This window comes from Nesoenas mayeri, assembly GCF_963082525.1.
Source record: "Nesoenas mayeri genome assembly, chromosome: 8".
In the NCBI taxonomy this organism is placed as follows: Eukaryota; Metazoa; Chordata; class Aves; order Columbiformes; family Columbidae; genus Nesoenas; species Nesoenas mayeri.
In genome coordinates this window covers 34,712,960-34,728,546 of record NC_137554.1, presented here as the reverse complement: position 1 = coordinate 34,728,546, position 15,587 = coordinate 34,712,960, and the positions used below count along the sequence as shown (strand labels likewise).

At 42.6% G+C, this 15,587-nt stretch overlaps 1 protein-coding gene across 2 annotated transcripts in view; it reads left to right on the top strand.

The window, feature by feature from the left end:
- The window catches only part of BEND5 (BEN domain containing 5), a gene marked incomplete at both ends in the record, with an annotated part of 551,257 nt that extends 537,436 nt beyond the window's left edge, over positions 1-13,821 (top strand). For both annotated transcript variants that reach the window (XM_080348556.1, XM_080348557.1), the window contains 3 exons: positions 5,253-5,401; positions 9,710-9,923; positions 13,661-13,821. In XM_080348556.1, coding sequence (XP_080204682.1) covers positions 5,253-5,401; positions 9,710-9,923; positions 13,661-13,821 — 524 coding nt within the window. The remainder of the gene's footprint in view (positions 1-5,252; positions 5,402-9,709; positions 9,924-13,660) is intronic.
- Between the last annotated feature and the right edge of the window lie 1,766 nt (positions 13,822-15,587).

Genomic DNA, 15,587 nt, shown 5'->3' with positions numbered 1-15,587 from the left:
GCTGTTTGAAAAATAATGCATTGTTAAAGAATAATTAAAACAACTTCTTTATATTAGTGTCCCGTTTATCAACATTTGTTACAAAATGCAGGTTTGTGTAATTTGGGTTTAAATTTTAAGCATCTCGAGTCAATCGATCCTTTGTTTTGGTTTATAACAGTTATTTAACCGTTATGTTGGAATAAATGGGAAAAAAAAAAGACCAAATAAAAAGTTCATCCTTTTCATTGAAGATGGTACCCTCGAAATACCTTCAAATATTTTACTAATTTTCTATTTATTTGCTATTAGAATGTGGTACTGCTGTGTTGAAGATTTGCTCGGTGACTGAAACTTGGTTCACATTTGTGCATCCGATCTTAGCATGCTGGTTTTTACGTCTGCCTTTGTGTCTCTGGAAACTTAATTTTTTGCATGTAACTTGGAAATTGGCTCCTCTACTTGTCTTGAACGAGCGCATGTGATTTGCATGTGGGTCTTGAGTTGCGTTGACGAAACCCAAGGAGAACGCATGTGCCTGAGCCGTAGCATGCGGAGAGGGGCGCCCCAGGGCTGGAGCCAGCTTCTCCAAGTAGCATCTCACCATTGAAACCGCGTGTTTGTGAATGCTCATCATTGTTACACTGTGCATAATTAAAATGTCATTACTTATTATACACATTCTAGTTAATTTTTTTAATAAAACTAAATAGGCGAGGTTTCCGCAGCCTGAAAAAAAAAACGTGATGTGGTTGGCAGGAGGTTCCACTGAGCTTTCTAAAATTTGCCTTGGATGGAAAGATGTTTCTTCATCTGCAAGTAGTTAGCTGGGGTTTGTGTGGACGGAGCTGCAGCCAGATGTTAGTAGGCAGCGTAAAATACCCATTGAGCTGGTAGACTTGAGAGCAATCGCAGTGCTGAGAGCAGCAGTGAAACGGAGACAGCTCCTGCGCTCTGTCTCGTTTCCTTCACTGTAAGCAAGGATGCGTTTCTTACCTGAGCTGAACCAAGAAAGCTTGGAAGAAAATCGAGGAAAAAACAAACAAAAAACCCAAACAAAACCAAAGCGACCAAAACCAAAACCTCTTGGACAAATACTGAATCTTCTAGAAATACTGAGCTTGAATTTCCAGTGTAGAAGTCTGGCACCTGCTTTACAACTGGACTCAATTACATTGAAGACAAATTCTTTTAATTTAATCACGTACCTGCACAAATACGAATTATAGTTAACTCCCCCAAAAATATCCCTTGTTGTTATGACTTTTGGTGGATGACAAAGGTAGAATTTGGCCCTCTGAGCTGTGTCCTTCCCAGGGTGTGTGTTTGCTGATACTCAGTGTGTTAACTGCTGCTAACTCTTGTCTTTCCTTGTAGCCTCATTCACAGTGCAGAATCAACCAGATTCTAGAAAAATCAGTACAAGATTTATGAATGATTAGAAAGGGAGACGTCTTCAGCAAATCCTAAATTAGAGAGTCTGATGACAGTATGAGAAAAGTGCTACTTTTAATCAAGAAATAGAGTTGTAAAGACTTCTTTAGTCTTCCTTGCTTTTGCAGCTTATAAATGAGGTATGTTTGGATATGTGAATAATCTGTGAAAATTGTTCAGAAAATAGATTACATCCTGAATTCGTCTTCAGTTATTGCAGCAATCTCTTAAACCCAGAGTTTCAAATTACATGTAATTTATGTTACACTGCACTTCTAGCAGGCTGGACTTAATGCAAATTAATTGCATTTCTGGCTCACCTTAGAGACTCCTGATTTCTTTGCATGAGATGACAGCTGGTTTGTGCTGATGAATTGCAGCTGTGGGAAACGTGTGCCTGTTGCCATTTTAAACTTGCAGATCAAATATAGAACAGGCTCTTGAGCTAACATCCAGTCAAGTGTTCAGTCTCCTCATTTCCCATCAATATGGTGATTTGGGCGAGCAGCTGAAAGTCAATGTGTTCTGCGTTAGACTTAGGCCTTTGTCTCTGCTCCTAGACTTGAGCCACTCTGGTGGGAAGAGGGAATGCAGCCAAAGCCTCTTTGCCCTTTCCTAGCGTGGCGTCAGGACGCCCTGCAATCCTACACCTTTGGAGTTTATCTTTGTTCTGCCGCATCTGAAAACACACTAATTTGCCCTCTTTTGATCAGTAGACAGGAAGGTGATTTAGAGAATTAAATCACTGACTCCTCCCTGTAAGCCTAACTTTAGATAGTCCTTGGATTGCAAAAGATAAGAATTGCAATAACTTTTGAGAAAGGAGTTGTCTCCAGGGTAAGATCTGGGCACTTTACTATGGTTGTATATGGCCAGGAGTAGCGAAGTTGTATCAGGGATGATGTTTGAGTGTTCGTCGATCCCTGATAAATGCTGCGTTTTCATGTTGTATTGCTAAGAATTAGTGTTGCTCTAAAGTCAGGGAGTATATTCACCCTCATGCGTTCACATTCATTCATCAACACACACACAGCCCCCCAGCTGGTTATTTTTAATCCCAGTGTAATTTCAGTAATCCAGTCTACAGTGTCTTGGCACGGAGAACAGGATAGCAAGAATGAAACGGTGTTTGTGTCTTACCACATGTAAGGAATTACTGTTATTCAGCTTTTCTAGATCTGTTTGGCCTTTTGATGTACAATGATCCAAGGTTTCTATCAAGAGCGAGTACAAGAAGTACCATATATATATATATATATAACATTAGCACTTCTCAGCCTCCTATTGTTTTTGTTCAAATTCTTGTAGACCATGTGGAAAAGCAGCTTGCTGCTCACAAACATGCATTGACCGCTTTATCAGTGGATTTGTTTTGGCTTATTTACTGATTTCTGAGTAGCACATGGCCTAAGATGCATTTTAGAGGAAGAGAAGCGGTGAAGGGAAGCCTTCTACCTCTTCATCCTGCGACTGGAGTTGCTGCCATCTCAGATCTTATGGAAACATAAGTACTATCAGTACTATTACAGAAGCGCAACCTTTAGATAGTGGCTTATATTTTTGTATGTCCCACGCATCGTCTTTAAATTAAGATGCAGAGCATGAGAGCTCCAGAGAGAGGAAACTTTGAGAATATGGTGCGTGGTGCACAACTGTAGTTCTGGACACAGCTCCTGTTAGCAGTGAGGCAATAATGCGAGTTGCATGTCCAATTCACAACATGCCAGGCTGAAAATTCAACCTTTAGTAGCTGGTGAAGTAACAGTGAAGACTGCCTAGGTAGGGGCAGATTTCTGTTTGGGAAGAGAATAATGGAGCAGAGTATGAAAGAAGACATCTTAAAGGCTTCCTGATGGTGATTTAGAAGCAAGCAGTAAAGCGTGGTGCTTCTGACCTGCTCGAGCTATGGTTAGTGTGGACTTTAATCAGCTGTTTTTCTTGGGGGAACTCTGGAAACCAAATCCCAGCTGTGTCAATGTGTTACCATAAGCAAAACAGTGAAAGACTTTTAAATAGCAACTAGTGTAAGTGTTTAAACTGAGAGAAGTGTTTCCTTCTAGGAAGAAGGTGGTTATAATTGGGCGTCTTCCTCAAAACGACTTTCAAAGTATAAGAGGACTCCAAATAGCGCTTTGCTGAAGGATGTGTTCTTAAAGAAACAGCTGAACGCTCACTCATTGAGTCCCCAGTAGCAGCGACGTGGCCGCACCGGCCCGCCCGGGTGCCCCCACTGCGCTCTGGGCAGGATTGGGGCTTTGTTCAGGCTAAATCAGCGCAGCAGTCTCAAATCTAGAAAGTGCAGTTTGTCTTGGCTGTAGCGTTGTATGTTTATGATAGTAGAGGTGCTTATTAAGATTATGATGGTATTTTTTGTGATTACTTGCGCCATGCGGCCATTGCGTATGGCTCTTAAGACCCTCATGTTGGTGGCACTGCAATATGGGGTTGTCTGAGTCGCTGAGACAACTTTGAGTTGGTGCTGAGTGCCAAGTAAGAGTCAGCTGAGAACATTTAGCTGGCTGTGTAGGTGTAGCATAAGCTATAGGATAAATGTCAGATGCTGACAATGGAGGAAACGCTAATATCGCTGCATAATAATCTCTAAATGAAACTGCCCCAAGGAGGAATGAAAGCTTTACTTCTTCCAGACCCAGGAACCATTTAAAATTGGTGGTGGCAGCTTCACCTGCAGAGTTAGAGCAATTCAGGGCTTGGTCTGTGTGTGCAGGGACGCTGAGCCGGGACCTGGTTATTGAATTGCCCTTTGTTGAAGGTGTCAAGGTTGGGCTGCGCTGCTCTCAGCACCAGCCCCGTGCTATATAGCTCTTACAAGTGGGTGAGTTTATCCTTACAGCTCTGGAAGTGGTGATCACCGTGGTGCGCAGGGTCTAAGCTCTGTTAACGAACCTTGCCGTGTTAACGAAGCGCTGTCCCCGTGTGGAACATCAGTGGCTGCAGGAGCTCCTGGTGGTCCCAGGGCCACCAAGGGGCAGGGACAGGGGACAGGCCTGAGGCCGCAGCCTCTTCCCAGACTTGTGGTGTGACCTCTGCAAGGAATGGATGATGAAAGCCGGTCCACACATCAGTTCATTTTGTTCTTTTGTCTTTTTAGGAACACTTTTTAAGTTTGATCTGGAAAAGCTGATGACTGACAATTATTCTCCTTTGAAGCCTCAAACATATGCCTAGTAGTGTTCTGTTGTTTAATCTGTGCTTAATTTGTGTTGATTACATTAAAAATAAAAATCAGTGTGTTGGATGGATTGGACAATCAAAATTCTAATTTATGTGTTGGTTTTTTAACCTTGGATACTCTTTCTGTGCATGATCCCTTAGCATAAGTAGCCTCAGCCTGTTTCCTTTATAGCATTTCTGTAGATCCTCGCTGTTTTCAATGTACCTCTGTTACATCTAAAGATATTTCAAATTTTGATAAAATGTGTAATTTTTGTAATTTTCACAGTAAATTATGCAGGTTTCTATGCAACCGTGTAGTAATTCTTATTTGAAGAATTACTATTGTTGCTTTTGGTTTCTGATTTCGGTGTCATTTCACCATGATTTCCATAGCGTACATTGAAGCAATCTTACTCATACCTGTAATTGCCCACATGCTTTAAGAATAAAATTAAAATGTTTAATTATCATTTAGAAGGTTGAATGTTTATAAAGCAGAGTTACTGATCCTGTTTTTATTATTGACGTTCAGAAGTAGGGTTTTGGTTTAGACTCTGCAATGAAGGTGACCGATGTGCTATTTGGTGCTGCGTGTGGGTGCTGAGGCGGTGGGGCTCGTGTTCTGTGGGATAGCAGACAGCTCTCTTTTTTTAACTGTCTAGGACCTGCCATTGAGCTTGAAAAGGTAAAACCAGAATCAGTTGAGCCTGAACCTGAGGTACAGAAGACCTTCAGTGAGGAAGCAAATACATCAACGTACTATCCCGCCCCTGTTCCAGTGATGGACAAGTATATTCTCGAGAATGGAAAGGTATTTGAAATAATGAATGAATAATTTGTATATGTCCGTCAGGTGATTTTCTTGTGGAATTTTCCTGATCCTGGGGGTTTTGCATGGTAGCAGCTTATAGAGACATCCTCAGTGTTTGTAAAGGTGTGCTGTTTGCTGAGGAAAACCATGGAATTACACACCTATGAACAGCACAGAAAGTGAGGAGAGCATCGAATGCTGCACAGCATAGGAATATAGTTATTAAACATGCATGCGCAAGGAAATTGGTGATAGTCTTCAATCGGTGATGCGCATAAAGTCAGTAACCCACATTGTAAAGTTACATTAGCCTATTTAACAGAAATACTTTTTCCTAAAAGGTTTTTAACATTGTTGATGTGCTGTAGTCGTATTGCAGAGAAGCCTTAATGATTTGGTGGAACTGGGGTCCGGTAGATAACAATGAACCCTGGAATTCACATGGGCTGCCGTGGATCTGGCCAGAGCATTGCCGCTGGATTGAGCTCACGGAGCGCTGCTTTCCACCTTTTATAATGTCAGTGGAACAGCATCCAGCTACAGTTTGCCAGAACCTCACTGAGAGTTTTTCAGACCTGGGCATGTTTAACACGTTGCCTGCTCATCTACTGAGGCTTACTTTTGCCATTAGCATTAAATGAACATCATATTTCTTTTACAAAACTATACGTCCTTCAAAATTGCCCATGCAGATCCTGTTTCTTAAGATACAAATGCACTTGGTACCATAATTTGAGAATCTTTAAGGAGAAGAAGTCCATTTCAGCTTTGGCCTACAGTGGAATCACTGATGGAATAGCGTGAAATCTTGCAGTTTTAGCTTTGTGTTACAAGATTGACTGCACAAGTCTCTGTCCTCGTTGGAGATTAATTCAATATAATTGTTGAGGACAAAATGTATGTGAAAAATAGTATAGCCTTGGCAGTTTGACAGGTATTTGGTTCACGTAGCTTTTCTAGCCTAATATATTTAACATATGTCATTTGCTTGTATATTTTGTGGATATTTGTGCAATGAAGATTTAGCATCAATTACTGACAGAGTTTGGTTCAGCTCCTTCTTTTCCGCTTAAGGTCCATGGGACAGGGCACGGCCTTTAGTATTGTCTGCAGTTTTTCCTGCGCCTTTATTTCATCTGCCAGCTTTGGGCGCTTCTGTTGCTGAAGTTTTCTCTGTCTTTGCAGTTTTTAGTATCTTTTTCACATCCTTTTCGTAATTTTGTTTTTTTCTTTAAGTTTGGCTGTTACTGGGGCTTCATCCAGCTCAGATGCCCGAACTGTCAACTGATAATGTGTTTAGAGTGTTGGAGGGTGTTTTGGTTTGGTTTGTTTCTCCAGTTTGCCTTATTTGTGCCTTTTTTTGGCTATTCCTTTCTCGACATGCACCACTAGAGCAGCTGAAATACTTTTTGGAAATCTGGCCCTTTGTGGCGTCAGATTTGATCTGAGTAGGATTCTTTCAAAGCGGATAAATCTCTCCCCCCAGAGGGAGAACAGAGTGACTGAAAAAGAGCCTATGGCATTCATTTAAAGAAAGGAAACAAAAAACAGTTCATCTTTTGAGATCCATTTTAGCTATATTGCACGTTAGGACAGTTACGGTGGTGAGCGCTGCTGTTGTGTTGTGCTCCGAGGCTGGTGCTGCAGTTGCTGAAATGGTGGGTGACGTTCCCATTGATTCCCTGAGGCTGCGGGTCTGGCTCGGGGGCAGCGAGGGGACACGGGCTCTGAATCTGGAGCACACGAGGCTTCCCGTAGCTGGGGAACAGCAGCGAGCAGTTTGCAGAGGTAAACTGAGACCCGCGCACGTTCAGCTCCTTGCCCCGACACTCTAGAAATAGAAGAGAGACACAAGATTGCCATTGCTGTGGCTGTGGCTGTGGCTGTCTGTCACGTACTCGCTGTTACCATAGGGCTTTCATAGCACCAATAACCTTTTTTACATAAATGAAGCATCTTCAAGGAAGAAACAATGTCTGAAACATATATATTAAAAATATTTGCTGTAAGTTGTTTTAGTAACGTAAAGCTAATGAGTAATGTAGTTGATTAAGAGACTAAACAACCTTTAGCAAAGATAAACCCTAATTTTGGCAGAGGAGAATCAACTTTTTGGTCAAATACAGCACAACTAATGTAAAACAGGCATCCAAAATTTGGCATGTTGCAACATTCCTAATCTTAGCTATTTTCTGAGTAACTTATACTCATTTTTACGGATAGCTTTTCCAAGATCAGGACAGAAATAACTGCATTATAAGTGTAGCATTGTTTTCTGGGCACAGGCTGCTCCCTCTGATTGAAGTTGTCTTACACATTATGGCAAGAGCACCAAAAGAGTGTTTTTTTTAAAGCAATTATGAAGAAGCTCAACAACAGAGCAGGAAGAAGGTGTTCATGTGCTTATGACTCGTTGCATTACTGGCCATTGCAACATCTAAATACCACGTGGACTCGTGAAAAGCTTCTTAAAATCCCCTTAGTGTAGAAAGTTCTGCAGGAAAGGTAACTCGCCTTATGGTCTTATTCTGTGAGGGAGTTAGGATTTCCATTTGTGTTTTATAAGGTAGCTGGTAACAAAGCCATTCGTATTTTTCTACTAAAGTTTTTAAACTATTAGTTGCTTTTGAAGGATGCTGCTGTAACAAAACATTTCCTCAGGTTATAGGCCTCATTCATAATTAAAGCAGGTTTCCATTTAAAGGGAAGATGGTAGTTGGTTGAATACAGGCAGTAACATTATGGGTATAGAATATTTTACAGTAGCTTTGCCCAATTTTCATTGCATTTAATGGGACGTTTGTCATACTGTTCAGATCTGTATGAGTAGCAGGCGAAGTTTCTACAATGCCACATGAAGGGAGTAAAACCGGGAGAAACTAAGAACAGAGCAGTTAAGGCAAACAGAGTGTCCTAATATGATTTTGCCATAGAATTTTGTTCACGGGCCTTTTTTGTTTCAGTCATGAAGAGACAAGAAGTTTTTAAATGGTAGTGTTACGAAACGATCAGATTTTATGCAATCTGAATTTTGAACGTAACAGTCCAGTTGCTACATCTTTTGGGTATTTGCCCTTCTACAGAATTGTCTACCAGTGCAGCGAGCTCTCAGCAGGACCTGGAACAGCCAGGTCACGCGTTGGCTTGTGACGGATGGCGAGCGGAGTCTGTGGCCGCGGGAGCGAGGTGTCTGTGTGCAGGGGCCGCTCAGGGCTCTGCCCTGCACTCCAGAGTTAGGAGCGTAGACACACACAAGGCATCTCCGTGGTTCCGCGCAGGGCCAGCGTTGCCGTCCAGTTGGGTTTAGTGGTTGCACTCGTGTCAGAGCCATCCTGGTTGCTAGTGGAGTTACTTTCCGTGCTGTTGCTTGATGGTGTCCTGGTTATGGGGACTGTCAGCTCAAATATACATAGTGCCAGCCTAGGGACAGTACTCAGACTCTTGTCCTGTGTTCATCTTCAATCTGGAGCTCTGGGAAGGTTGGGGCAGAGATCTGAGGTCGCTCTGTGGGAGCCGTCCCAGCGTGGTCAGTGCTGAGCAAGGCTGAGAAGCACAACCAGACTCAAGCACCTTCCTTTTGGAGACTACAGTGGCTTCACGCTGCATTTCCCAGTCCCCGTATTGCCCTGCTTTACAACTTCAGTGAGATATCTATTGTCTGTGTAACGGAAAGTGGTGCAGCAATGGGTCATTGCCTTACCGCAAAACAGTGTTCGCCTGGATAGATCGATTGTATGTGGTAGGAAAACTTCCGGACAAAATTAGGAGTTTATGAAATGTCCCAACTCTTGACTTGAAATTGGAGCTCTCAAAGGCCCTTCTCCCCTCATAGTTACTTTAAACAATCAGGCTGTGTTTTACCAAAAGGCATAGGATACATCTATAGGAAGTATTTCCCTCTACTGCCTCCGAAGTATGCTTGGGGTAAAGCCTGTTTCAGCAAAGGAAGCTTTCAAATGTTTCATCTCACACCCAAATCAGTCTGTGCGTACTTTTCTAATACTGGATGTGTTTGCTGTTTCCTCCATGTGTTTCTGCTCTGACCGTAGTGTTTCAGGAGGAAGGCTGTGTGGGGGGAAAGAGTCGCGAGTGAGCAGAAATGAATACAGAAAGGGAGAGGAATTATATAAGAGGTTGACTTGAACTCCCTGACCCACAAAAGTTGGCGAAGTTTCAGAATTAGGCAAAATGGATTTGTTCAGCCCTAATTACTGTTATTATAGTACCTAATATTAATGTTCCTACAGCACTTGGATACTGTTGTGTGCTACATACCATAGATAAGTTGTTATTATTACTACCTTCTAGGTCCATCTTGGCAGTGGAATTTGGGTAGATGAGGAGAAATGGCACCAGCTGCAAGTAACACAAGGAGATTCAAAGTATACAAAAAATCTAGCGGTTATGATTTGGGGAACAGATGTTCTCAAGAACAGAAGTGTCACAGGAGTTGCAACCAAAAAAAAGAAAGATGCCGTTCCCAAGCCACCTCTCTCACCTCACAAATTAAGCATTGTCAGAGGTAGGTTATTTGAAAACTTTTGCTTCCTGCTTTGGAGTTTTAACTATTAATCACCGAGTTGAAAGATGCTTCTTTTCAGCTCATCTAAAATTAACTGATATTAAAGACTGTCATTCAAATTGCTATTGCATTGTGAAGCGCATATGTTTTCAGGAAGAGTAAAGCACATTGCAATAGCTGTGCTCAGTGCAGGCCTTCGCAGCTGCAGACTTGTACACTGACATGAACAAAGTGCAAGAAGATCATCACTTTAAACCACTTGCAGGGCAGGACACTGAGCCTGGAGAACAACACGTTGTTCTGCAATTCATTTATAACACAGCGGTCTTTTAAAATGCATATATTCCTTTTAACAAGCCTGAGAGTACCTTTACCACATTCTTCCATCCAGAATGTTACCAACTCTGGCATGAGGCACAGAAACCGTTACAGCTGTGGCTATAAAAATACACAGACCTTCAGAGGCACGACAAAATAGTTTTACCCTTGTAAGCAGAGAAAATGTAACTAGTAAATATGAATTGTTGCTCTTGAATTGGAATTTGAACAGGAAGCGTAAATCGCTGGCCTACGGCAGGAAAAATGGCAGTGGCCCGTTCAGTAGCTGCAGGCCTGAGCCCATGCGTGTGGTACTTTGAGAGAGAGAGAAGGCCTTCTCCTTTATTTCAAACGAATAGTGAATTGCAGTCCCTTTGTATCATCATGCTTGTTTTGCATTTGTTTCTGTCTCTCTTGGTATTTCAGGCTTCTTTTTAAGTCAGAACTGAGTTGGTTCTTCATTGAATACACACCGAAGTGGGATTTTTAGGTTTTGAGTCCGTACTAAATTGCAGCAGGGCTGAAAGAAACCTATCTGCCTATTTGGTTGAGCCTCGTTATCCTGCATTTCCTGATGTTAGTTGCTCTGTACTCTTAACTATGAACTCTGTAAGAGCTGTTGTAATCTGCCTTGCAAGTACCATGGTTTGGAAGTCAAAAATACGATTCCTCTGTGTGTGTGTGTGTCTGTGTTGTGTGTGGGAAAGCTGGAAACTCATCCTCGCGCTGTCACCTCTCTTAGTTTGTAAGAAGCAAGTAAAAGACATGGAGTTTTATTTTACTAAGCTGCTTTGAAGAGTATATGTAGAATGGCAAACTGTTCCATACCGATTTTCTAGTTCCGACTGGGACCTTTTGGTGCAATCCTAACACGTGTACTGAAGCAAAGATGTACTGGCCACATAAGGAATCCACTTTGTGGCTGTGGCTTAACCCTTGTCAGCTCCTGATGGGAAACGTAAGCGGTTACCCCGACACACACGTGCAAACACGCAGTGAAAAGGAGTTATTTTCAAGCGGCCCATTGCAGGCGCTTTCTGGTTTCCCTGCTGTTTGTGCCCCTGCCGCTGGCAAGGCTCCTGACCTGAGGATTTCCTCGTCTGCTTCGGTCAGGGCCAGTCTGTTCAGTCGCTGCTTTCTAACTCCCCCTGGTTTCTTTACAGTAAGTTTGGGAGTATCTTCCAACAGGTACATGGTGAGAGAGATGGGGCCCTTCCCTTCCCTTTCCTCTCTGCTGTACCGCACCCTCTCCAGCCATTCCGCTCTTCCCTGTTTTCTGGTTTTTCTGTGTTTTCTGTCATATTTTGCTTCCAGCCTCAACTCCCATTGAATTCTGCCATTCCACCCCCTGGTTTTCCATGTTCCTCTTTTCAGTCTCCATTTCACCTTGTCTTTGGCACCTTTTTTTGTTAGATGCAAGACTGTCCAGTCTCCTCTTGAACCACTTAAAGTGCCTGCCCAGTGTTTTAGGTGGCAGCAGATTTCTTTTATCAGCGGTACTGGGTAGCACATAACCATGATTTTCCACATTGTTTTGCATCAATGTTAGCAGGTCTTGCCACATCATGCCAGCAGTGTTCCCTGGAAAGCTAGAAGCAATCAAATTAGTTATTACATTATGGAGAAGAAAACAAAACAAAAAAATGAGTAGCAAGTGGACAAATGTGAAATGCAAGGAAGTTAAGAGTTACCGTGGCCAATGTCTTGGATCAAGCTCACAGCTAGAAGTAGAGCCCCTTGGTAGTCTTTGAGGTCTCCTTGAACCTTTGGTCCAGTCAGAAACATGAAGGGGTGTCTGTATACTCCTCTAAATCCAAAAGATGAAAGCAGAAAGCCCACATCCCTCTTTTTAGTCCCTGAGCAGCATCCTAATGTGACTGCTGAGCTCCTGCTTCTGCGGCCCCTCGTAGGAATGGAAGGAGGAGGAAAAAGTGTGATGATTTTGGATCTGTGTGGGTCACGCTGCTGAGGATCGCAGCTGCTGAATGGGTTCTGTCAAGTGGTTCTTCGCTTGACATTGTGGCTAAATCATAACATAGCCTGTGTTTTTGGGAAGTTCACCTCACCAGGTGTATGTGGTGCCGCCCAGGAGCATTCCCGAGGTCGGGGTAGCACCGGTCCGTGTCCTGCCAACACAACGCTTGGCTTTCCTCAGCTTCTCGGTGATGTGCCCCTTCTTAGGTGTCGTATTCGAACCATAGCTTACTGAGGAGCAGCATCTCAGCGATCGGGTTCCCTGCTGATTAATTTTATTTACCTTATATTCAGTAGATCTTAGAAGATAAAGTTTACATTGTCTGAGATGGTTTTATCATTCATTTAAAATAGATTTTTGAACAACAGCATTAGTTTAAGTGTCTGATATCTCTGGCTTTTTAAAAATCTATACTGTGTAGTATGTAAGAAAGAAACGAGAAAAAGTCGGATGCATGAGCACTGTTATAAACCTTGTTAATGCAAAATAACATGTTACAAAACTTTCAAGAGGTTTCAAAATGAACTACAAAGCATGCATAGTACTTAATTTTCATAATTTTTAATATGACGCATTAGAACTGTTATAAGCCGTGTTAATTAAGTGATAATCTGTAGCTTTCTGTATATGAAGCAATAACGGCTACTGGAGTAGATTAATAGGCAAAGCAGAACAGTTGGTTTAGTCAATCGGGGAAGCCCACACACCAAAACACGCAGGGTTATGTTCCGGTGTGTTGCCCCTCCGACAGCAGTAACGTCTGCAGGGTTCTGGCACGGAGCTGCCAGCCCTGTGGAGCAGGATCGTGTGGACTTCCATTGCCCACGTTGCTTTTGCACTTATTACTATTGCAGGCTTTTTGTATCCACGGGAGTTCACCAAGTGCATTGTGCACAGGTTGCTCTGAACAACCTACTCATGAAAGAGAAATATGCCCAGGGACAGGGCGGCTGGTAAAGATGCAGACATTAACGTATGTTCTACACATTGTAGAATAAAATGGATCAGTTAATGTCTTCTCCTACCAGTTCCTGCTCCTCTCCCTGGCCGTTGGCATTTCCTCGCTGTTCGGGAGGTGACCCCAGGAAACTGTAGATAACAACAGTTCTAGCGAGACCGATCACCTGGGAGAAGGTTCTAAACCTGCTGTGGAGTTTTGAGCAAATCCAAGAGTTAGGCAGGCAGGGCTGGCACTGGAAGAGCTTGGACTTAGCTGGTATAGAAAGCCTGTTAACATATAGTCACAGCCAGAGAGTTAAGCCTGATGAAAAACCTTGTCTTTAACAAGATAGCCAGTGAATCGATGAAAGCATCTGTTGTCTTGCAACAGATATACACAATGCTTACTCAGTGCTGTCTCTTGAGTAGTTAGGCCAACACAGGGCTGCGTTCTTGTCTAAAAATATGCTAATGGCTCTCTCCTTTTTCTTTTCTCTCTCCCCAGAATGTTTGTATGATAGAATAGCACAAGAAACTGTGGACGAAACCGAAATTGCACAGAGACTCTCCAAAGTCAACAAGTACATCTGTGAAAAAATCATGGATATCAATAAATCCTGTAAAAATGAAGAAAGGAGGGAAAGCGCAAAGTACAATTTGCAATAAATTTTGGATTTTTAATAAAGTCTTAGTGTTTTACTTCAGTGTTGGTTTTTGCTTTGCGTGGCGTTTTCTGCTGATGGAAGCAGCTGACTCGGCACGTTAATGTCCTATCATGAATTCATTTCTTGAGCGGTTCTGTCAAAAACCTTTCCATGGTGTAACCCGCTTTTAAACCATGTAAGATCTATTGTAAGTACACCCCCCATGAAACTGTGCCTTTGCAAAGGTTTTTCTAATGGTTTACAGTATGTTACCTGCACTTGTGTATATAGGTTGTAATTCTGCAAACACCAACCCATTTGCCTACATTTTGCTTTAGCGGAGTTGGTGGATCTGGGCTGCACTACACGGCTGCTTAGAAGGAAGAACTGTACAAAATCCACTTTGCTATTGGAAATAGTTCTACTGTGTTTTACAAAGTGTTTTTCTGAACTGAAATTTTCATCATTTGTTTTTATAAATCTTTGTTTTGATCTCTAACAATATATTTGGTCACAAACACATAAAGAACGCTTCTTTTTCACTTATTTTCCTGTAGCTAGATGACCACTGCCATCACTGTTTAAAAAACGCAAACGGAGAACCCAAAGCTCTAAGTTGTAACACCATGATAATTTATTAAAACAAAATCTAAGAGCATTTATTTTTCAGGCAGCAAGGCACTTTTCACATACCTGGTTATGGCACGAAGCTCTTCAATATGTGATTGTTACTGCTCATTAAACGCTGTGTTTTCAGTGTATTTACAGCTCCAACCTATTTAAGGATTGCCACACAATGGCAAGATTAGGTATCATAGAAAATTTAGTACCATTTCCTCTCAGTCCGTAATTTAACAGTGGACACTTTTAGCAAAAATGTAAGTTAAAAGTAATTTTCTACATTAAAGTTAGATTTGCAATGGAAGCTTGAATGGAAGAATTCCTTGTGGATTTGAATCACACCTCATTGTCTATAAGTGAAAGCAAAGAACCTCAAGTCTTGTTTCATGAAGGATTTTGAGCATAAGGTTTTTAGAGAGAACTTAGGGCCGGGACTGCTGGATGTTGCGGGTTTGTTGTGTCAGTGATCTTAGTTAACCCTCCGTTCATTTTCCGCACGCGTAGGTGACTTTCTGCCCGTCGGGTTGTCTGTTCCTGAGCATCAGTGCTTGTTTCTTTCCTATAATCCCCTGCAATTCTGTGTCCTGTAAGTCTGAAAGACCATTCCATATCCCATTCCTGTAGCACTGCTGTACCCGACCTTCAACCTATTCCCATGTCCCGTATGCGTAGATAATATGGAAAGAAACAATGCAAAGAGTCGTCGTTAAAGGTGTGGATGGAAGGAAGGGGGAGGGAGAGGAGGAGTCGCCCCTATAGAACTGCAGTGCCTGTGTTGGAAGAGATGGAGGCAAACACCACGTTGTCTCTTCCCGTACACTGTATGTGCTTAAACCGTGTCTTAATTCAGGGCCTAAGTATTTGTTTTATGCTTTCTAAAGTGCAATCTAAATATTCCATGCTGCATAACAGGTACACCCGCTTGCTCCGGCCTGTCTCGGCTCTCCCTCCCTTAATCCGGTACCGCTGGATCTCCCTGGTTCCCCAGGTTCGTTGTGGAGGGGCTGGTACCGATAGGACAGAGCCGGGAAACCTTCACAGCCAGGGATGGGAAGAGGAGCCGCGAGTTTGGACAGGGGCTGGTGCATCTTCCGAAGTCGCTTCAACAGCCTCACTTGTCTCCCGTTAATCTCAGCGTGTTCTTAGGTCGTGGTTAATGAACTGCGT